Source organism: Diabrotica undecimpunctata, chromosome 7 (genome assembly GCF_040954645.1).
Source record: "Diabrotica undecimpunctata isolate CICGRU chromosome 7, icDiaUnde3, whole genome shotgun sequence".
In the NCBI taxonomy this organism is placed as follows: Eukaryota; Metazoa; Arthropoda; class Insecta; order Coleoptera; family Chrysomelidae; genus Diabrotica; species Diabrotica undecimpunctata.
Genome location: NC_092809.1, coordinates 150,190,137 through 150,213,650, shown reverse-complemented (window position 1 = coordinate 150,213,650; position 23,514 = coordinate 150,190,137). Strand labels below are relative to the sequence as shown.

Below are 23,514 nucleotides of genomic sequence, written 5' to 3'. Positions count from 1 at the left end.
AAGGTTATTGTTATATAAATGAATTTTCATCAAGTGCTGGTCGAATCCATCACTTGTTTAATACTAATTGCTAAAAAATTTGATGAGGAAGCATTGACCGCACATACAGTTAACAGTTTCCTTATTTGTCTCCAAATTATCTGACTTAAACCACTTCCTTGCGGCCACAATAGAAAGCTACTAGGGGATATAGCAATTAAATCTATAGGTCTTGTGTATGGTCAGGACGTCAATATTGTTAAGCTAAGCTATGTAAAATTGTGAGATCTTAGTAACATCGATGAAGTCGTTATTAATAAATGACGTAAATGAAGTCGTAATGGCAAAAAAAAAGACGTTGATAGAACAGACAATCAGCTTCGTGACCGAATTGAAACCAATTTTGAGTTTTGTTTAAGTGTGCTTGAAAATTGTATAGTTCACTAAGTTTAGGGTGAACGGGTAAATGATGTTAGATGAAAAAATTTTTAAATATAATTTGAGTCTCAAATAGTAGATGTGTAGTAGTAGTTTCTATATATGGTATAGCAAACCAGAAAAAGTGCTCTGAAGTGTACCTTTAAAAAGGTACACTTCAGAGCAATCACTTTTTTTTTAAATACTCATTATTATAATAGCCGTTAGTCAGCTTTATATTTAATGTACTGTTTTGAAATTATGGTAGATTATTTTCAGTTTCTGTTAAACACCAATTAGATATTGTGTATTAACTATTAAGGAGAAGTAATTAAATAAATGTATATATGATTAGACAAATATATTACTAGAATAGTATCTTGTAGAATATGTGTTTTGAATACTAGCAATAGAAGAGGAAATAATAACTAATCCTTCTATATCATGCTAGTATTTTACAGCAATTTACTAATGTTCTATGTTTATTATTCATTTTTTAACAACATAATAAAATGTTATTTTAAGTGAATTACAGTAAAACCCATATATGTAGAAATATGTACGTAAGTTGAATCCTTAATTACGTAATTACCACTGAACTAGAAGAATCTGGCCAACTTTTACATCAATAGTTCGAGTGAAAAAATTTAGTATTTGAGGATAGCATATCACTGGTTTTGTGTTAATATAGATCTGTTCTGGACTAGAATCAGATATTGAAATAATTAATGTTATCAATTAGCCTTTTTTCGTTTGCCAAGTCGTCGACAAATAGACCGTCCGGCAGATTGTTGTGAATTTTCCGTAACGTAAAATTTTTTTACGGGAGGGGGGTGTTAATCCACTGCCCAACCCCCTTTTTGGATTACCATTTCTCCCAATTGAGTTGTATATAGAAGATTTGGAGAACCTGATGTTGTAAAATTCATTAAGGTAGGATGGATAGGTCATGTAATCAGACGAGAGGAAGATGCCATAGTTAGAAAAGATTTGGCCGAAGAGGGCCGATCGGACAACGAAGAAGAGGAAGACAACCAAGAAAAGACAAGGTACCAAGATAACCTAGAAAATGATTTGAAGTCTATCGGAATTAAAGCATGGAGAAGAGTTGCCAGAGACAGGGGCGAATGGAGGATTGTTCTGAAGAAGGCTTTGGCTCATAAAGAGCTGTAACGCCACTGATGATGATGATGATGATAATGTTATCAATAAATTTATTGGTATTTGATTAGGATAACGACGTGAAATCTAGCACGGAAAACAAGATAATTTATATTTTGTAATAATACAAATTTGAAATTCAATGGAAACTTCTTCTTCTTTTTTTGCTCGCACCATTACTGGAGATTTGAAACCACTACATTAAAATGTTCTCAAAAAACTGTTGAACGTTCATGCCCATCCAGGCTCTTATATAGCCAACCATAACATGGCTTTTCTGCCTACTTCACTTCGGCCCTGTATCTTCTTTTCAATTATTATTCTTAGCAGGTTATATTTGTCATTTCTTATTATGTGGCGTAGATACAAGGTCTTCTTTTCTTAATCGTTGTTATAAGTTTTAACTCTCTATTTATGGTATTTAATACTATTCGATTCGTAATGTGTTGTATCCATGATATTCTGAGCATTCTGCGATAAAGCCACATATTAAAGGCTTTTAGCCCTCGCATGGTATTTAATTTTAATGTCCAGGCTTCAACTCCATATAGAAGGATTGACTAAACGTAGCATTTAATAACTCTAATTTAGATGTCTAAGCTTAGTTTTTGGTTATAGATAATTTGTTTCCATTTATTATACATATTCCTAGGCTGTTCTATTCGTGTTTTTATTTCTATACCTGAGTCTCACTTATTATTTAGTACTACTCGTAAGTATCTGAACTTCTAAACTTGCTGCTTGAGTTGAATTCAGTGTTATTTAGATAGCTACGACAATTTTCATCGGTTTTGCGAATCACCGTTACTTTGTTTTTTAGATTTATTGTCAGTCCCATTGCTTTACTTGTAGTATATTTTGTGTGTCTTCCATTTTTTCTGCTGTCAAAAGGGTATCGTCTGCATACCTGATATTGTTAATATATTTACAGTTTATTTTTATACCAATTTCGTATTGTCTAGTGCTGGTTTGAATGTGCATCCAGAGTATAAGTTAAAGAGCAATGGATTTATGACACAGCCTTGTCGTACACCTCTTTGTATAAGGACCCTTTTAGTAGTGTGGTTGGAATAATTTAAGGTTGCTTCTTTGTTCCAATAATGGTTTTAAATTATGCGGAGATCTTTTGTATCTAGCTTTATTTTTTTTAGTGCATTCAACAACTTTTCATGCTGGACTCTATCATAAGCCTTCTGGTAGTCGATGAAAAAGAGATATACTTTTTTCTAGCGATCTAGACATTTTTAAATAAGTTTTTGACTCGCAAACAGCGCCTCTCTTGTTCCCAAGAACTTTCTAAATCCGAACTCAGAGGCATTTACATCTAGTTAATATGTTTTATGAATTCGATTCTGTATGATCTATAAGAATATTTTTAGTAAGTGACTCTAAGCTAATGAGCCTAAATTCATGGCATTTGCGGGACCTGGATTTCTTTGGTAGAGCTATGAGTTCTATGAGTTGAACCATTACTTTGGTATAAAGTCACTTTCTATGTTGTTAAATAGATGTGTTAGTAATTTTAAGTTGTTATTTATTAGTTTTATTACATCTATTTCTATTAAGTTTGCTTCACAAGCTGTCCAATTCTTTGCACATTGTGTCGCATATTGGATGATGCCATGATGGATGACTGAAAATAAAAATGCAGAGCATATTGCTTTTCAAGTTTCTACGAATATTTAGCTTCTTCTTTTTCCGGTTTCTTCTCCTATCGAAGTTTGGAAATCATCATCGCTATTTTAATCGCTTCTGATCATGTACTTAATTCTGATCATGTACCAGTTGTACGTAATTCTAAAGTTAGAATGAAGAAGGTTACAAGTAAGTCGATGAAGAAGTATGAGGTTAGGAAACTGAAAAATCCCAATGTTCGACTAAAGGTGAGTGAAAACCTCAATATAAAGGTGCTAAAATGTAAAAATGCAGGAACTATACAGGAACGTCTGATCATCATACAAGAAACAGTGAGAGAAATAAAAGAACAACACCTGAAGAAAGATACAGAAAAATGGAAATCGTGGATGCCCGATGAAATACTTGTCTCTATCATATATTCTGTGCAGAGTGCAACTCCTGCTACATTGGCCAGACCAGCCGCTTTCTTCAAAGTCGACCAACGTCCCACAAAAGCGACATTAGGATTTCTAAACCATCTTGTATGGTTCTAAACTAATTCTAATGTGTATAAAACTATTTTTAACGTTGTAATCGTCTTAAGCAGTGTTTTTAGGGGTTGCAGAGTTTAATTTAAAGAAATATCGTTTTATAAGCAAGGAACAATTAAAACATTTTTAACCAGAAATAGACTTTTTAAGTATTTTTTGCATAAAGGGGTGCTTTCTATGGATTAAAACTTAAAATCAATGAAACATCATTTCACGAGCGATGAATGAATTGTTATTGATTTTAGTTATTTATTTTACATCTTTAAAAATAACTTTTTAACGTTATTTAAGACATAAACGGTGGTTTATAAAAATTTGAAATTTGTATTAAAGTACAAATTATCATTGAATGAGTTTATTTAATTTATTTCATTGGGAGTTTTTTGCATAAAATGCTTAAATACTGTTTTCCTATTTTTTTCATAAACCTTAAAAATAAAAAGCACACTTTGCCCATATATAACTTTTCCAACAGAAATTAAGACTAGCTTTAATAAAAATTTTCAGCTAAATCCATGAAGTACGACATAATTGGGAGGTAAGGTCCTATTTTTCGATCGAATTACTGGACTATAAAATATGTATATGCAAAGCATGTGATTAACCAGCTATTTTTATAAGATTTTGGAATATTTATTATTAGAAATTAATTTATACCTATTTAAGAAAACATTAAAATCTGTATACATGCGTCAGCGTTTTTGTTTACTTCTGAATGAAATGTGTTAATGTTTTATTGATAATATACGGTTCTTAGGGTCATATGTCATAACGCATTTTTTTAGAGCATAAAGATAATTTTAAAAGCAATAATAAATATATCCCAGTTAAGAAATAAATATGCAAGTTTATTACGTTTAATAAAAATGTGAAGGAATCATTAAAGATACCGACAAATATTAAAATATTAACTCTACATCTACATGAGAATAAAGTCTAATTTAGTCTAAACCCGTGTTTTCTAATCAATCAAAGGGCCGTATTGTATGCATCGGCATTTACAAAATTAGCCCGTATGGAAACTTGGACAAATCAAAAGATTTATTTAAAAATCCTGGAATGATGTAAGAGTTCTCCGAGGAATAACATGTGGATCCGATCACTACTTAGTAAGAGCGAAAATTTTGTTCCCACTTAAGATAATACACGGAGACCAAAACCTAGAAGACAAGCAAGACTTGCAGACAGTAGATACTCCGAAGTACAACTTCAATAGTTTTATAAATGATAGTACTAAACAGCTATACCAACGACGACTGGATGAAAAACTACGAGAAATAGAGAGACAAACATTTTCAGATATTTACGAGAATATTATTGCTAGTTTACACCAGGCCTCTAAGGAGACACTCGGGACACAGCAAAACAAAATTAGTAACAAAATATGGTGGAACGAAGAAATCGAATATATGGTAAAACAGAAAAAAGAACAGCATCTAAAATGGCTAAATACAAAAAATACTGAAGACCATCAAGCTTACAAAGAAGCCGATAGACAACTACGAAAAATGATAAAACAAGAAAAGAATAAAACATGGGATCAGAAATGTCAAGAAATCAATACATACATCGGAGGGAAGCAATGTACAGAGGTATGGAATTTTATATAATCAGTAAAAAATACAGGAAAAGACAAAGCACACATACACACCATAAAACCAAGACAATGGAAAGATCACTATGAAAGCTTGCTGACAGAGACAACACAAGAATACCTAGCGAACTCCCCAATACAGTCAGTACATATACAAGGAGAGGAAGCGAGGGTAGACATCGAAACAGTAAGGAAGGCTGTAATGACCCTAAAGAATGGTAAATCCGCTGGACTTGAGGGAATCTATGCTGAAATGCTTAAGAATGGAACTCATAAACTATTTGAAATATTAACTTATGTGATCAATCAGTGTCTAAATGGACACCCAGTACCAGAACAATGGAGAACGGCATACATGTCCTCAATACACAAAAAGGGGGACAAAAGGAATTGTAATAATTATAGAGGCATATCGGTAACCAGCACCCTGAGCAGACTGTATGGACGAATTTTGAGAAATATGATCGAGGAAGAATATAAGCACAATGAAGAGGAAGAACAAAGCGGGTTCCGCGCAGGAAGATCGTGCACCGATAACGTATTTTGTCTTAAACAAATAATAGAAAAAAGATCGGCTAAGAATCTAGAAACTCATATTACTTTTGTAGACCTGCAAAAAGCATATGACAACATCCCCTTAACAAAACTGTGGACAACGTTGAAAAGATCTAACATCAACCACACATTGATAAATGCTGTACAAGAACTATATAGAGACTCAAAGGTACAGATAAAAACAGGAAAATATCTAACGGTAGAATTCCTGGTTACAAAAGGCTTGCGACAGGGATGCTGTATCTCACCAACCTTATTCAAGATATATGTTGCAGCGGAATTGGAAAGATGGAAAAGAAAGGTACATAGGATGGGTATAGAGCTTAGCAATGAATGTATATATACATTCCAGTTTGCTGATGACCAGGTAGTGCTAGCGACCGACAGGGAAGACATGCAGTACATGCTAAGAAAACTGATAGAAGAATATAACGACTGGGGAATGAATGTCAATACAACAAAAACCAAATATCTTTGTATTGGAAAAGAGTCAGATAACATAGACCTCGAAAACGGACAACATATTTCCTGCTGTCAGAGCTATGACTACTTGGGTGTTGCCTTTGACAATACAGGAACTGATACACGGGAAATAGAAAAACGAATCACTCAAGCAAAGAAAGTCTTAGGATGTCTCAATGGTATACTGTGGAGTAAAGAGATAACGAAAGGAAGGAAATTTAATACATATGAGACCATGATTAAAACTACTCTTCTTTATGGCGCTGAAACATGGAGAATTAGTGAAAAGAACAAAAAGCGAATAGAAGCAGTAGAGATGGATGCAATGAGAAGATCTTTAGGGATTTCCAGACAAAACCGAATCAGAAATGATGTAATAAAACAACGTATGGGAATAGAAGGAAATATAACTCAAGATATAGAGAAGAAACAATTAAGGTGGTATGGGCATGTTCAACGGATGCCAGCATCAAGACTCCCCAAAAAAGTAATAGAATGGCAACCGATAGGTCGACGGAAAAGAGGAAGACCCAGATTAGAATAGCAACACGGCGTAAACAAGTCCATGAGCGAAAGAAATTTAACAACAAACGACTGCGAAGATAGGAAGAGATGGTGTTTAGGTATCGAACAACGTCGAAAGACGTTCTAAACCGATGTATATATATTAAAAGACCCTTTCAGGTTACATCACAGAACGTTTTAGTACTGACAAGTCCATCATCAGTATATTTACCAGGTATACATGAGTCAAGTCACGAAATATTTGTGAAAAATGTGTTGCAGGTTGCAGATTCGACATGTAATATATATATATATATATATATATATATATATATATATATATATATATATATATATATATATATATATATATATATATATATATATATATATATTATGTACTACAGGATCCAACTTGTAAATACAATACATTTCGAAGACCGCTATCGCCGAATTTCCGTTCTCCTCCGCCAATCCTCTCCTCCTCCAAACCTCTCGATTTCATCGCTCTTCTAATTCCTTTATTCCATGAACGTCTAGAATTACCTCTTTTCTTTTTCCAGGGGGCTTCCATCTGTGAAGTTTTTGGGGCTAACGTTCGTCAGACATTGTCAATACTTGTCCAAACCATTTTAAACCTTGTCTTTTTATTCTGTCAATGACCGTTTTTGTAGCATTCATGTTATTTCTTATAGATTCGTTAGTCTTCCTTTCCAGACTTGATGTTCTAGCATTTCTTCTTAAATAAATTTCAACTGCCAACAATCTTCTCTTTAGATCTGCATTAATTGTCCATACTTCAGAGCCATGACAAAGAACTGATTTAACCATGGTTTGCCCTATTCTTTTTTTGTTGCTTTTGGAAATGTTGCGATCCCACAATAAGAAGTTCAGATATCCTACAATTTAACGTCCCTGATTAATTCGGTGTTTAATTTCGGTTTTTCCCAAGCCGTTCTTATCAATGAGTGCACCTAAATATTTAAAATTTTCCACTTGTTTGATTTCCACGTCCTCGTCGATTAACACTTCAAACCTTGCATCTGAATTGATAACTAAATATTCTGTTTTTTTTTTCATGCTGACTTGTTACCCCCATTTTAGATATTCTCTGTATAGACGCTTTATCATAAATTCTAGATCTTAAAAATCTTGAGCTAGGACGACTTGATCATCCGCAAAGTTCAGGGAGAACAGTACGTCATTTCCTATGGGGATTCCCATTCCCTGGAAGTGGTTTTTTCAATTTTGGAGGGCTGCCTCAATATATATATTTTTTTATCATCTTACCCTGCTAGAAAATGATTTTTTATTTTTTTGACCATGATGCTCATCAATTTCCCTCCAAAAATTTTGTAAAAATACCACAATGTAGACAAACATATTTTTAAAAACTAAAAAAAAAATTTACTATGAATAAAAGGTTATGTTAAACCGATTTGGTCCTGTCGATGAGTGGTTGTAAACAGTGTCGGAATCTGCAATCAACACCGTATTTGATGCTGTTGATATTTAGGCTATTCACCTTGACTTTGTCCTTGGAATCCTCCTATGTCTCATTTTTTGTCGATAGGTCACTTGAATCAAAAAATATCGAATTTTTACCGTCGAGATGATACAAATTTTTTTTTAATATTGATTTCGCGCGCGTAACTGACATGCAAAATCAACGGCCGCTTCAAACGATGTTTCTAAGAGAACGGTTTATTCTACACAAAAAATGCTTATATACATTTTTGTTTAAAATTATCTCAGGTAAATTTTTAATTTGAAACATTTTTTTCTACGGTGTACAGATTTTTGGTAAATTGATTTATTTGCGTTTTTACCCCCTTGCGAGAGAAGTTTTAGGGGGGATAGGGGGTAAAAGTAATAAACTTTTTTGCATATTTTTTGAAGTCCCAAAATTAATATTATCTGCAAAATTCAGCTTGTTTGTATAATTTTTAGGGGTCAATTCTCTGACGACTGGACTAACAAGAAATGTCGATTGTTAATTTTAATCTTTTTTCAGAAGCTTTAAAAGGTACTTCTTAATGATAATAGTTTATACCTGAAGCCTGCACACTACTCTATCTACGTAACATATTTCTGTTGTTTTCCCTGTCTGAGAAAAGATATCATACTTTACTTTTTCGTGTCTGAATCCGACTACAGTTGTTCTGCCCAATATCGAGCTACGTCTACACCCTTTGTATTAGCCATAAATCATCGAGGGTGCACTGTGATGGGCAAAGTCTGCATACTCTCAGGTGCTCCAGGTTCTGTATTTCCCCACATTCACAAAGTGCGTCGCTGTCTGTCTTGATGCCTCATTTAATGAGGTTCTGTTTTACAGGGGCAACACCTGTACGTATGCGATTGAGTGTCCACCAGGTTCTCTAGTCCAGGTTCATTCCCGTAGGGGGAACAGTTTGGGTGGTTCGACGCTGACATTTCTCATAAACCTTTTCCTTGATTTAAGTCGGCTGATTCCTGGCGGTTCGTCAAATCCGTATAATTGATGTCTTTTATCGAAAGTTTGCCTGAACTTCTCCACATATTGTAAGGCGCATTTACGGTCGTCTGGTGATGCGAATCCAGCTACCCGGTACAGTAGGGGTAGAAGGATAGGCTTCATACAACCGGTAATTATTCTACATGTTTCATTTAACGCCGTGTTGACTTGTTGGGCGTGTCTAAATCTACACTAGACGGGACAATCATATTCCCCTGTTGAGAAACATAAGGTCTCAGCTGTTGTCTTCAAGACCTGGGGGTTTGCACCCCAGTTGCTCCCTACAAGTTTCCGGAGAAGGTTGTTTCTCGTAGAAACCTTTTGCCGTGTGCTCTGACAGTGGAATTTATACGTTAGTGACCGGTCTAGTATTACTCCAAGATATTTGGGCCTATCAGTATGTTTCAAGCGTTGTTTTTCCCAAGAAACATTCAGTTTTACATGCGCCAGTTGGTTGTTGAGATGAAATGTACATACTTGGGTTTTAGTAGGGTTTGGCTTTAATGAGTTTTATTTGTAATAAGTTGTCATCATGTTTAAAGCCTCTTCCATTGTCGACTCTACTTGTGTGAGTGTTTTCCCCTTTACGGCTATACCAAGGTCGTCGGCGTAGACAAAACTCCCAGTCTGTGGGTGCATTGGTTGGTCATTGGTGCAGATGTTAAATAAGGACGGCGCCAGAATGCTTCCTTGAGGTAGGCCATTTTTTTGGGTTCTCCATCTGCTCTTCTTTCCATTTAGCACAACGTAGAAACGTCTATTCAACAACAGTGATCTAATGATATTTACCAGGTCATAGTCAAGCACTGTGTTATAGATCTTAGTTAGCAAGGTTCTGTGGTTTATTCATAGGCTGCTGTGAGGTCTATCAAAGCTACTCCCACTATATCTTTCTGCTCAAATACCTCCTCTATGTATTCTGTTAGGTTCAGCACTTAGCCTGTGCATGATTTACCTGGTCTGAAGCCTGCTTGTTGTGGTATTAGTTTTGCGTCTTATGTTTCCTGGATGCGGTTTAAAATGAGGCGTTGATAAAATTTATACAAATAGGATAGCAGAGATATCGGACGGTAGCTCCTCGGTAGTTCAGGGTCTTTCCCAGGTTTCAGAATGGCTACTACTTTTGATTTACGCCGCAGTTTTGGAATCTGGGAGGTAGAGTGACAGATGTTAAATAGATCGAGCACCCATTGTCTCGATTTTTGCCCGAGTCGTTTTATCAGCTCTTTTAGGATTTCGTCCACCCCAGGTGATTTTCCATTTTTACTAATATTCATTCATTATATATTCATTTCATATATAATTCATTTTCCAAGATATAATAATTTTTACTCTAGGAAAATTTACAAAAAAGCTTAGTTTTTAAGCAAGATTTAACACATTGTATAGATAATTACGAATGAAAGTTTTTTGAAACGTCTACTAACTTTAACTGTTAAAAAAGAAAACTGTTTTGTTGTGGAAACGTACAATGGAAGAACAGTTGAGATACGTATTTTTCTACGTTTTCTGTATTTTAAAATATATATTTCATAATTGTTTCAAAGATACAAATTCCACATCATTAATTATCAATTTGGAATGTCACAAGGTACAATTTTCTTCTTAAGAAATCCATAAATAAATAATTAACATAATATTAACTTTTATGTCTTTAGTGACGTAAAGAGTTCTAGTGCATTATTCAAAATAAATCGTTTGTGTATATAAACAGTAAAATTAATTTACAATAAATATTTATTGAATAGCATTAAATTTTTTTTTGTACTTAAGGCCAAAAGCAATAAATTACTACAATACCAGATCATAATCTCCATTTAAATACATAGCTTAGGACATGATACTTCTCTATTATTTAGCAGAACAACTGTTAAGATAGCTTTGCATCTAGGCCATGCAAGACTCATGCTATGCAAGTCCGTCTTGCATGGCATATCTCTTGCCTAGCCTGATCTGTTTACATCAGAGCTATTTTTGTGCAATTTTGAGATACCACTTTTACTATTATCAACAGAAGAAATATATTAAAACATTACCGTTATATTCTTTTATTTGGAAACTTCAGTCCAGCATTAAATATATTCACAAATTATTACATCCAATAGATAATATTAACACTCACACAAATATGTTTTTTTTTCTGAAAAATGGCTTTGGCAGAGCCAATTAGCCAGACTCGTTTGTGTTTATTGTTAAAATCGACTGAATTTCAATTATTATTGATTGCAGATTCATAGTCAAATGTTAGTACTACATATAGCTAATAATATTTTTACGGATACATACATTTTGTTTTGATATATTTTTATTTTTTTTTTTATTCTTTTATTATTTTCTTGTTTTTTTTTGTTTTGTTGCTTTTTTGATTTTTTTTTGTTTTTTGCTTTTTTTTGTTCTTTTTTTTTGGATTTATTTTTTTGTTTTTTATTCTATTTCTATTTTCTTAATTCTTTTATGTTTTTTTCTAATTTGTGGTATACTTTTTTTTGTTTTTTTTTTCAAACCATATTAACAGATTACGCCTATATACTATTTACAACTTATATTTACATATTTTAACATGTTTGTAAATGCAATGAAGAATTTCCATATTATTTGAAAATATTAAAAGATTAAGGTTTGTTGGAAAACAACACTTAGCATTTATTAATTCCTTATAAAGTTCGTTTATATTAATAATTTGTAAATCACATTCTAATATAATATGTGTTAGATTGCCTATTTTACCACAAGTACAATTGGGAGTATGTGAAAAAGGGACTACGACAGGGAGACGCTCTATCATGCATCTTGTTCAACATCGTGCTCGAGAAAATACTGAGGGACACAACAGTCAATACACGAGGAACAATCATTAATAAAAGCGTGCAAATACTAGCATTTGCAGATGATGTTGACATAATCGCAAGACCAAGAAGAGAAATGATAGAGGCATACAACCAAATAGAACGAGCTGCACAAAATAGTGGTCTTAAAATCAATCAGACCAAAACAAAATATATGTAGGTAAGAAAAAACGCAGAAATAAGGCAGCCACAAAATATAACAATAGGAGAATACAACATAGAGGAGGTAAAAAACTTTATATACTTGGGATCCCTAGTCACGTCTGATAATAACATTACGGAGGAAGTGAAGAGGCGAATATTTATTGCAAATAAATGTTACCATGGCTTAATTAGACACCTAAGATCAGATAATGTCGCAAGAAAGACAAAATGCCAAATATATAAAACCCTAATAAGACCGGTACTCACATATGGCTCAGAAACCTGGACACTTACTAAAAGAGAGGAAACGTTGTTAGCCACCTTCGAAAGAAAAATCTTGCGACACATATACAAGGGCACAAAAGAAAACGGAATATGGCGAAGACGATACAACTCTGAACTATACAAAATATACCAGGATCCGAATATTATAACATTCATCAAAATAGGACGGCTGCGTTGGATAGGACATGTAGAAAGAATGAAAGAAGGCGAAATACCAAACAAAATATTCAAACAGATGCCAGTAGGAAAAAGAACAAGAGGAAGACCGAAACTGAGATACTTAGAACAAATAGAAAATGATATAACAACCTTAAAAATAAAAAACTGGAGAAAAAAAGCACGAAACAGATCGGAATGGAGAAGAATCCTAGAACAGGCCAAGACCCAAAAAGGGTTGTCGAGCCAGTGATGATGATGATGATGACAATTGAGAGTATTTGATAAGCCGATTCCATACAAGTAAGATGGCGTAAGAGCATGATTTGCTCTCAGCCGATTAATGGTCGTTATAAAATGTCGATTAGATTCTGTGTAGAACCATCTTATGGAGGGTATCCTAGTGTTACAATGATAAAAGTTTAAGCCAGTCTTACATTCTCTGTAATGTAAATGTCAATTATTTTTAAGTTTTTGTCTACTAACGGTGTCAATATCTGTCGCTGGAATTAAATTTCTGTTTACTTTTTCTCCAAGCATGTATGCCGATTTAGCCAAATTGTCAACGATCCCATTGCCTTTAATTCCCGAATGGCCCTTGATCCATGTAATTATTACATTTAATCCTAATTGTATAATCTCATAAAGAATTTTAAGAATTTCTAGTTCAATGTGGTTTATTTGTTTAACTGTTTGCAAATATTTAAGTTTTATTCTAAACTATTAATTTTGTTGACGATTTGATTGTTGACAATGAATTGCATCAAAATAGCATGAAAAATAGAACATGTTCTAATTTTTCGTCTAGCACAGATGTGTCTGTATTGCTTAGTTCTTAAATAGCATGAAAATGGTATAATGTAAAGTCGACTTTAGGCTTCTCTTCAGTTCGTAAGGACATTGCATCGGTTAGTTTACTATTTTAATTAAAAATGATATAATACTTATAGGTAATAGGAAGATTTATATTATGTTATTCTATTGTGTATGAGCAATAATAATAAAAAAATTAATCTTCTTCTTCTTCTTCTTAGTCGTTAACCTGATGCAGGTATCGTGATATCATGAAGCTATTAGCTAAATTTCCCAATGTTCCTCCACGTTTTTCTATCTTCTGCCATTCTAGCACATTCTGACAATGGAGCGCCAATGATAGCAACAATATGGTCCGTGTATCGTGTGGGAGATCTACCTCTATTTCTTTTGCCTTCTACTTTTCCCTGGATGGTAAGTTTTTCAAGACCATTTCTTCGAAGCACATGTCCAAAATAGCTTATTATTTGTTCTGATATTTGTGTTCTTAGTCTTTTCTTTATATTTAGCTGGTCCAGTATGGATTCATTTGTTCTTCGGGCCACCCATGGTATTCTCAGCATTCGTCTCCAGTAGTATATCTCAAATACATCTATGTTCTTTTTGTCTTTCTCAGTAAGGGTCCAGCATTCCGATACATAAGTAAAAACTGAAAAAACTAGACTTCTTACTAGTCTCATTTTTGTATCGGTAGTTATTTCATGGCTTTTCCAAATTTTTGTTAATTTTGCCATAGCGCTTTTTGTGATTGCTGACCGCAGCTTTATTTCTTCAGTACAGCCTCCTCTGTTGGTTATTAATGAGCCCAGATACACAAATTTATCTACAACAGCGATATTGTTTATCATGACCAGATGATTTTGATTGTTGTTAGCTCTGTCAATTATCATGATTCTAGTTTTCTCTCTGTTTATTTTAAGGCCCATCGTTAAGCTTACGTCTTCTATCCGTTGTAGCAGGTGAATCAATTCAGCTTCAGAACTAGCGAGAATAGTAGTATCATCTGCATATCTCAAGTTGCAAATCTTCTTCCCGCCAATGGTGATGCCACCGTTCCAGTCCTCAGTAGCTTTCCGCATTATCCATTCACCATAGATGTTAAATAGAATTGGGCTTAGTATGCAGCCTTGTCTCACGCCCTTTGTGACCCTGATACTATCGGTTAGTATCCCGTTTATTCTAACTCTGGCATAATTGTTATTGTACAGGCTTTTAATTAGCAGTATCAGATGATCAAGGACTCCCATTTCAGACAAAACCTGCCACATTTTACTCCAGTTGACCAAATCGAAAGCTTTACTATAACCTATGAGGCACAAATATGTTGTGATGTTGAATTCTCTGGATTTTTCTACAATGTGTCGTACGTTTAAAATTTGTTCTCTAGTACCACGTCCGGGGACGAAACCTGCTTGTTCCTCCGCAATGTTAGGTAGTAAAAAGGGTTTTATCCTCTCGAGAATTATGTGCAAGAGTATCTTACTGCAATGCGCAATTAGAGCAATTGTGCGATAGTTGCTACATAAATCTTTCGCTCCCTTTTTATGTATGGAAATATATAGTGATTGTGTCCAGTCCTTAGGCCATTTACCTGTCTCTCACACTCTTTGACAATTTTGATGTATTATATCCACTCCAACGTCATCTAGGGCCCAAATCATTTCAATAGGTATGTTATCTGGACCGGCAGCTTTCTGAATTTTTTGCCTCATAATTGCTGCTTCAACTTCACTTCTGAGTACGTCAGGTTCCGTCACAAAACTGGCATCTTGTTGTTGTGATGGGGCGTCTGTGCTTTTCTCCATCATCAGTCGTCCACAGTATTCTTTCAATCTGTCTAAAATATCTTTTTTAGAAGTGAGTAGAGTTCCGTTATCATCTTTGATAGCAAGGTAGTTTGGTGTAAAAGAACGTGTTATCTGCTTTATTTTTTTAAACATGTCTCTGGTCTCAGTTTTGGTTTTATGCCCTTCTATTTCCATGCAGATTTTGTTCAAGTATGTGTTCTTGTCCTATTTGCAGAGTCATTTTATTTGACCGTTCAGCGCTTTATAGGCCTCTTTATCACTTTCACTGTTCAGTCCTGTGGCTTTTAATAAAAAAAAAATTAATATAAAAGACTACATTTGGGTTTCGTATTAAAACACTAAAGCATAGTAAGAAGAAAGGCGGACCTGGTCCAATTGTTCGCAACATTGAAAACAGCAGCAAAAAGAATGGGACTATTCGTTAATACCAGTAAAACTAAGGATATGAAGTGACATAATAAGCAAGTAGTAAAACGCGTATATTTTTAAAGTTGTAACAGAGTTACTATAAAAAATATAAACACATAATACATAAACACATAAGTAATACATAAACACATAAGTAATATATAAAAACATAATACATCAACAGACAAAAAGTCGAAATTTGATATCATTCTGGTGCAAACACCATCCACAAAATGTTCAGGCATGGCTATTTGCCTACAATATCGAAGCCCAGTAAGTCACCCGTTAATCTTTGGCAACAAATAATTGTTGGTTATAATAGCAACTCTTTGTTTTTAAATAATCTTTATGAAAACGATTTCCGGAATGGAAATCAAAACGTCAAACAATTATAGAATGTAATTTTCATTACAATCAATGGCTTCATCCCATATAAACATAGTAATTAACAACGTGTTGTTTGGGCAACTACGGAGATATCCAAATATAAAAGTTAGTTAGGTCTAATACTTATAACAACATTATTTTTTACAGGGAGATATTATAGATATAGAACGAGACCGCAATATTCGTATCAGTCAAGTAAGAAACATAAATGTTTTTGATTTGTTGTTTGTGATAACAGTAACGATTCGGGCGTTTTGTTCTTAACTTTGTAGAAATTAGGATAGTGCTAACAATTATGTAACTTTGTCATATAATATGCTTCTCAAAGGAATTATCTAATAAAAATATTGTTCACATTGTGTGTTAATACTTGTAGATAGGTAAAAGGCTAGAAGTATGGACCAATAAACCTGCTATTTCACTTTAAAATTCAATGGAATTACACTTACTATTCTCTAGGCGGCTTACTATTCTCTAAATGGAGAACGCCTAAACAACATCCGTTATGCAGACGACACCGTTATTTTTGCAGACAGTTTGAACAGTTTACAGCAACTGATAAACAAAGTAAATGAAGTAAGTGAAAGATTTGGACTTCAAGTAAATATAACAAAAACTAAATTTATGATCATCAGCAAAAATAAAGTTAGAGACGCTCAACTACTTATCAATAATACACCAGTGGACCGAGTAAAACAGTATAACTATCTTGGAACAACAGTAAATGAACAATGGAATCACTCACAGGAAATAAAATGTAGAATAGAGAAGGCTAGTAGTGCATTCAATAACATGGCCAAACTCTTTAAAAGCCACAATCTTAATTTGGAGATAAAAGTAAGGCTCCTACGATGTTATATCTTCTCAATATTGTATTACGGAGTTGAATCCTGGACACTAACTGAAGCAATGGAGAAAAAACTTGAAGCCTTCGAGATGTGGCTATACAGGCGAATTCTAAGGATATCATGGACATACAAGATAACCAACGAGACCGTATTACGAAGAGTGGGCAAAGAAAGAGAGGTGATGTATACCATTAAAAGGAGAAAGTTGGAATATCTCGGACATATAATGAGAAACAGGTAATCTACAGGGTAAAGTATTCGGAAAGCAAGGAATTGGGAGAAGGAGAATATCATGGTTGAAGAACCTGAGGAAATGGTTCTCCACAACAACAACGAATCTATTTAAAGCATCAGTCAATAAAATAATTATAGCCAGAATGATTGCCAATATTCGGAACGAATAGGCACTGAAAGAAGAAGAAGATTCTCTAGGCGCTAATACAGTATGCGCCACTGGAAGGTATTTAGTTACGGGTAGATAATGTAAATGTTTAAAATGTGCTCCATTTTGCTGTAGACAATTTTCTTTAACGATCATATATACATAATTCAGGTAAACTTTTGGGAGAACAGATAAAAATCTTATTTTTTGGTATCAGGTGGAGTCAGATTGTGGAAATGTTATGGGTAGAAGAAATCTAGAAAGATTTTTTGAAGCATAGCCACAACTATTCAGCTCTGTGACAAGTGGTTGGTGCTGCTGAAACCACTATTCATTACAATGTTTCTAGTACGATAAAACCTTCTTAGATATTGAATATATAGCCTGACTACCACGTTCCTATAACAATTGTTATACGCACACGATGTAGGGGCTTCTGGATCAAGAATTAAGAACAAGTGAGATATTATTTTTCGATTGATAAAACTGCCCAAGTGAATATGACTTTCGTCATGTAGTGGGAAGAATTGAAAGATCGCTGGATAATAAAGAATCCACCCTAGGTATATTCATAGACATTGAGGGAGCGTTTGATAAAACCACATTCTCATCCATCACCCAACAGCTCAACGTCAGGAATGTTCCCCTGGACGTAAACAAATGGATATTCTGTATGCTCTCTAATAGAGCAATAAGCATAAATGTAGAAGACGTTTCTGTTTTAATGCATGGTTACGAGGGGGTGTCCACAGAGAGAGGTGCTATCACCACTCCTCTGGAACATAGTTCTAGATACCCTGGTTGTGACCAACTCCGCAGCAACGGTTTCTACATAATAGCCTATGCAGACGACATTGCTGTCCTACAAAGCGGTAAGTTTGAGAACACACTATGTGAGAGATTACAAGTTGCTCTCCGACTAATAAAAACATGGTGCAAGGAATACTCACTATCTATAAATCCTAAGAAAACAGAGATGGTCCTCTTTACCAGTAAAAGAAGAATCGCGGGCTTAATACCCCCAAGGATTCTAAACTACAGTCTAAATTTTTCTGACAAGGTTTAGACAAGGAAGTACCTTGGTATTACCCTTGACAGAATGTTAACATAGAACTCACACTTGGATGGTAGAGCTAAAAGAGCATATATATTATATTATACACTGCTGTCATAAGGCCAATGCTAACTTACGGAGCTATTGCTTGAGTTAATCATTGGCATCACGCCTCTAGATATATATGTCAAAGAGGTGCCACTAGTGACAATGATGCGACTGCGCTCAGCTAGTGCAAACCTTGATGTAGAAATGGGACAATTGAGAACTTGTTTCTGGGGGGGAGAGCTGGATGCGCTACCACTGCTACAGGCAGGATGCGACTCAATTGAACCAAACTTTGTCTTTAACAAACCCTACAAAATGGAAACAAGACAGTATAGGGAGACAGACGTGGCAAATGCCTATTGCATATATACCGATGGCTCCAAAATGAAAGAAGGCTCAGGATGCGAGATATACTCCAGATCACTAAACCTAAGAATAAAGAGGGGTATGGGCAAAAATGCCAGCGTAGTTCAGACAGAACTGACTGGTATCTCCATAGCCGCAAAAGAGATAACCCAAAAAGGTATAGCAGGGAAACCTATAATAATCTGCACAGATAGCAGACAAGCGCTACTAACCTTGAATAGACCACGTGTCACATCAGGGTTGGTAACGGAGTGTCACGAGTCACTAACTCAAGCTACGGATGGTAATACCATCATCCTGAGGTGGGTTAAAGGACACAATAGGAATAAAGGCAACCCCATTGCTGACCAATTATCTAGGAATGCGGAAGGCCTAAAACTCTTAGGACCTGGTTGATCTTTTTCGTTGGTCAACTACAACCATCGCGGAAATTGTCAAATGTCACTCCTATACGCAAACCGTAAAAAGATGGGAAGGAGGGCAAGGATTTACTCTTGCCAGGGTTACACTAAATAACCTTGAAAAGACAGCATCAAAGAAGTACTTGGGAATGGCCAGGAAAAACCTACGTTTGACAGTTGGTTTTTTAACTGGTCATTGTCAACTAAGCAACCACCACACACTAGGGATAGCAGACACACCTCTATGTAGGAAGTGTCAACGAGAAGACGAAACTATAGACCATGTCCTATGTGAATCATATGTGAGTCCTATGTCTCCTGTTGACTTGTCCACCTTCCTAGAAATGGCAGGATGGACATTTGGCCACGTTGAACAATAAATGGAGATGCTCGTACACAATGGACAAAAATCGTGCACAACATTCAGTCTTGTGATGCCTGTCTTGCTCCTTCAATATTTGTATATCCTGTATGAAAATCCACATATATGTTGTTAAACAGTTATAAAACTGACATATTGCTGATGTTTAATGTCATAGCTTTTAGTCAAAGACTTCGTTCTGTTGACGCTCAACATTATCTTAAGGACGTGTTCATGATTTTCCATTGCGGACACAAGAATTATTTTTTTCCATATTTCTTTCTTCTCACTGACGTCCCTAGTTATCTGTACGCTCAGGCATATAAGATCTTTTACTATTTCAATATTTGCGTCGTCTATTGTCAAATTTTGCAAGTTTTGTTATTCTCTTGCTTGTACTAGGGCTATAGTTTTATCGCGATTTAGTTTAAACACAGCGTACTGGCACCATTTTTAAGATCGTTTAAATTATATTATTTTAAAGCTATTGTTTTAGTTACTGCTTCTCTAGAATTTTGAAAACTTTTTTGTGCCTTCTCAAAATAGCAACGTAATGTAACAATAATTTTTACTGTAAAACCCTGAAACAGTTCAGTTCATTAAAAAAAAACTAATTAAAAGCTATAATAAGCCGATGTTTTAATTCGGTTACTAAAAACTGATAGTTTAGAAAGATGATAGTTGGGTGTGAGCCTTAAGATGTCCCTATTGTATTTTTATTAATGGTCCGTTTATGTGAGTTTATCATTAAAAATTCATTTTGAACTTTGGTTATTGTTTAGTAGTTTAAATAAGAAATGTTTTACTTTGTCACTTATGTTCAAATTGTTTGCCTTTTTTAACCTTTGCCTAACTAAAATTTTTTAATAAACTTAACGTTCGATTTAGCGTTGTAAACTAATATATTGTAGAAAAATTCGTTGTTTTGGAAACATAAATTTAATAATTATACATTTTATGTTAGCTTCCTGTTGACAAATATCATCAGTTTAAAAATAAAACAGTTGATTATGTAAACACTAAATTGGGTAAACGCAGATTTCTCTGAAAATAATTTTAAATCTATTTTATTCTTAAAAACAAAGATACCGGTACAAACGGTGGTTATATTACGGTAGAACACTTCCAATAATCATAGTTTATATTTTTAACATCTGGTACATGAATTTTTTAAATATCACACAAATAACACTAAGCAGCTAATTTTTTAGTTTTTGAAAATAAATTCTGATCAATCAAGTCGTTTATTATGAAACAGAATATATTTTAAAATGTTTAATGAACAATTTTAAGTTTTAATGCTGAGAAAATTGCCAAAAAAGTGCCTAATGTTAGGTAAATGAGGTTATTTTATTTTAAGTTTAAATGCTAATTTAAATTGCTTAAACAAGTCTTTTTAACTAAAACAAGTGCATGATCAGTAACGAGTATTCCCCCTATAGCTCTTATTACTGCTTGCATCCTTCTCGGCATGCCCGAAAGTAAATTTTGGAAATTGTCCTTGGTAATTACGTTCAATTCCCACATGTGCTCAATTTAATTTATATTCGGGCAAATCGGTGGCCAATCCAATCTTCGAATTTCGACCTCCTCAAGATAATTGCTCACTATGAAAGCGACATGGTCGAGCGTTATCATGCACTAACACAAATCTGTCATCTCCAATGTAACCAAAATATCTCAAAATATGATTTTGCTGCATGTTTTAAACGTAAAGGTTATCAGTTATCAATCAAACCACTTCCACAAGTGCGGTGCGTCCCTCTCCCCTAATACCTCTTCAATGAATGATGCCACTATCTCTAAACCTAACGTTCTGATTGAGATTGCAGGTGGCGAATCGTTCTCCAACTTTTCTTCGACCATCTGGTTTCCATAATAGGATTCTTGTTTCATCAGTAAACAGAACATTTTTCTAGTTGTCGATATTCCACTAAATATGTATTTTCGCAAATTTTAAACGACCAGCGACGATCTGTTTTTATAGAAGACGAGAAACTTAGAAACTTTGGTAGGTCGTCTAAACTTTAAGTTTGCTTCGGCCTTCGTACAAAATTTCCTGTCTCGTGGTACCTTCGTATATTAAGTTCTCCTGAGATGTCGTGCGATATCTTTTTGTGTATATCCTTCCTCGTATAAGGTTTGAAAATTTGACAGGCAGATCACATGGAACATGTCTTCGTAACCTTCACTGGACGGGACGTTTCATTAGGGGTTAAGTCAATACGCTGGGGTGGATTTCTATGCGTTTGCTGTACTGCTGGGAGAACTAGGATATTTCTTCTTTGACAGATTTCATTTTAAGATCTAGTTACGTACCATCGTGTGTTTACGATAATCCTAAGTACTTTGGACTGGAATTTTTGTAGAATTTCGATGTATAAGTAGGAAGCTATCCCCTACAATTGAATTCCGTGACTTCACATCCGAAGGGAAGACAAAAGGCCGAAGACCAAGAGGAAGATCTCCAACACGATGGTCCAGACCAAATGAAGAATTTGATGGGAAAATTCCTACATAAAGCCATCCATATGGCACAGGATCGCAGCCAATAGACACATCCAGCTAATAATATTTAAAGTATCACCACGCCCTGACAAGGGCACAAGTAATGAGGAGGAGGTTATAGTCAGTATGGATTTAGTTTCTGCTCTTGGGATTATATATAGTCTCATTTTTTCTACTCTATCTAACTATTGGTTATGATTTATGATCTAACATCAAGTACAGTATGCTAAGTTTTAAGCCCAGTTGCTTTTTTTAGCAAATATGTGTCCTCAAAGTTAGTCGTCGGTTCAAATGAATTCCCAGATATCATACATCTTTTTTTTTACAAAAACTTACCATTTAATGCCCTAGTTGGACCGGCGCCTCTTCCTAGGATGTATGTAACATGGACAGATTTTAAGTCAAGAGCCAATAACATAAGAGGATCTTTGTGAGATTCCATAACAGCGGTATTATCTGCATATGTTGCAATGGTTATATTTTTACTAGTGGAAAGATCAGCTATGTATATGATATAGAGGAAGGAACCAAGCACATTTCCCTAAGGCACGCCAGACATTCTTGAGTGTAGAGTTGTAGTTTTGTCTTGATGTCTAACTTAAAAGTGTCTATTTTAAAGCTAGGGTTTAAGAACAAGGAAAATGTTGTTTTAGTAAGCTTTTATGATTTTGTAAAAATTTTGTAAATATTCTAAATATTTATTTGTTTTATAAATTAGTAGATTGTTCAATGAAGGCATGTTTAGTTTCAAATCCCAATTGATGGTTAGAAATTAACTGATGAGCTTTTAGATTTGGTTCAATTTACTATACAAGTAATTTTTCCAGTAACTTTGCCATAATAAGGAATAGGCTAATAGGTCTGTAGGATGTTGTTTGCATTGCATTTTTTAAAAATGCCAACATGGCAGTTTTAGGAATTTCCTTGTAAATTCAAAAGTCAAGATCAGGGATTTTAGTTCTGTCGGTTATATTTAAAGAAAAACATTCCTAATAGTTGAATCTCAACCTAATCTTCTCCGTTTTGCTAAATCAGGCGAGAATCTTCTTGTCACTGGCAGTTGGTCATGTGAACTTTTAACCAAACTTTATGCTTTTATTAATTTAATGATTATTTCCTCCATATTGAATATAGTTTATTCACCTGACGTGATTTTTTTTACTTGACAGTGTCCAGATATTATGTTCATACCCGTATTTTGCTTGCTAATCCCGATCTGCTAATGAAAATATTAGACGAGACAAAAGCTGCCTCTCAATACTTTAAATCAGTGTTTCCCAAAGTGGGGGTTGCGACCCCCTGGAGGGTCACCATGAAGTACTAGGGGGGTCGCCGAACATTTCCAAAATAAGACAAAAGCAC

At 34.6% G+C, this 23,514-nt stretch overlaps 1 protein-coding gene across 1 annotated transcript in view; it reads left to right on the top strand.

The window, feature by feature from the left end:
* Positions 1 to 23,514, top strand: part of LOC140446678 (ovochymase-like) — a 97,060-nt gene that overhangs the window by 9,969 nt on the left and 63,577 nt on the right. Inside the window, exon 2 of the mRNA XM_072539273.1 lies at positions 16,332 to 16,379. Coding sequence (XP_072395374.1) covers positions 16,332 to 16,379 — 48 coding nt within the window. The remainder of the gene's footprint in view (positions 1 to 16,331; positions 16,380 to 23,514) is intronic.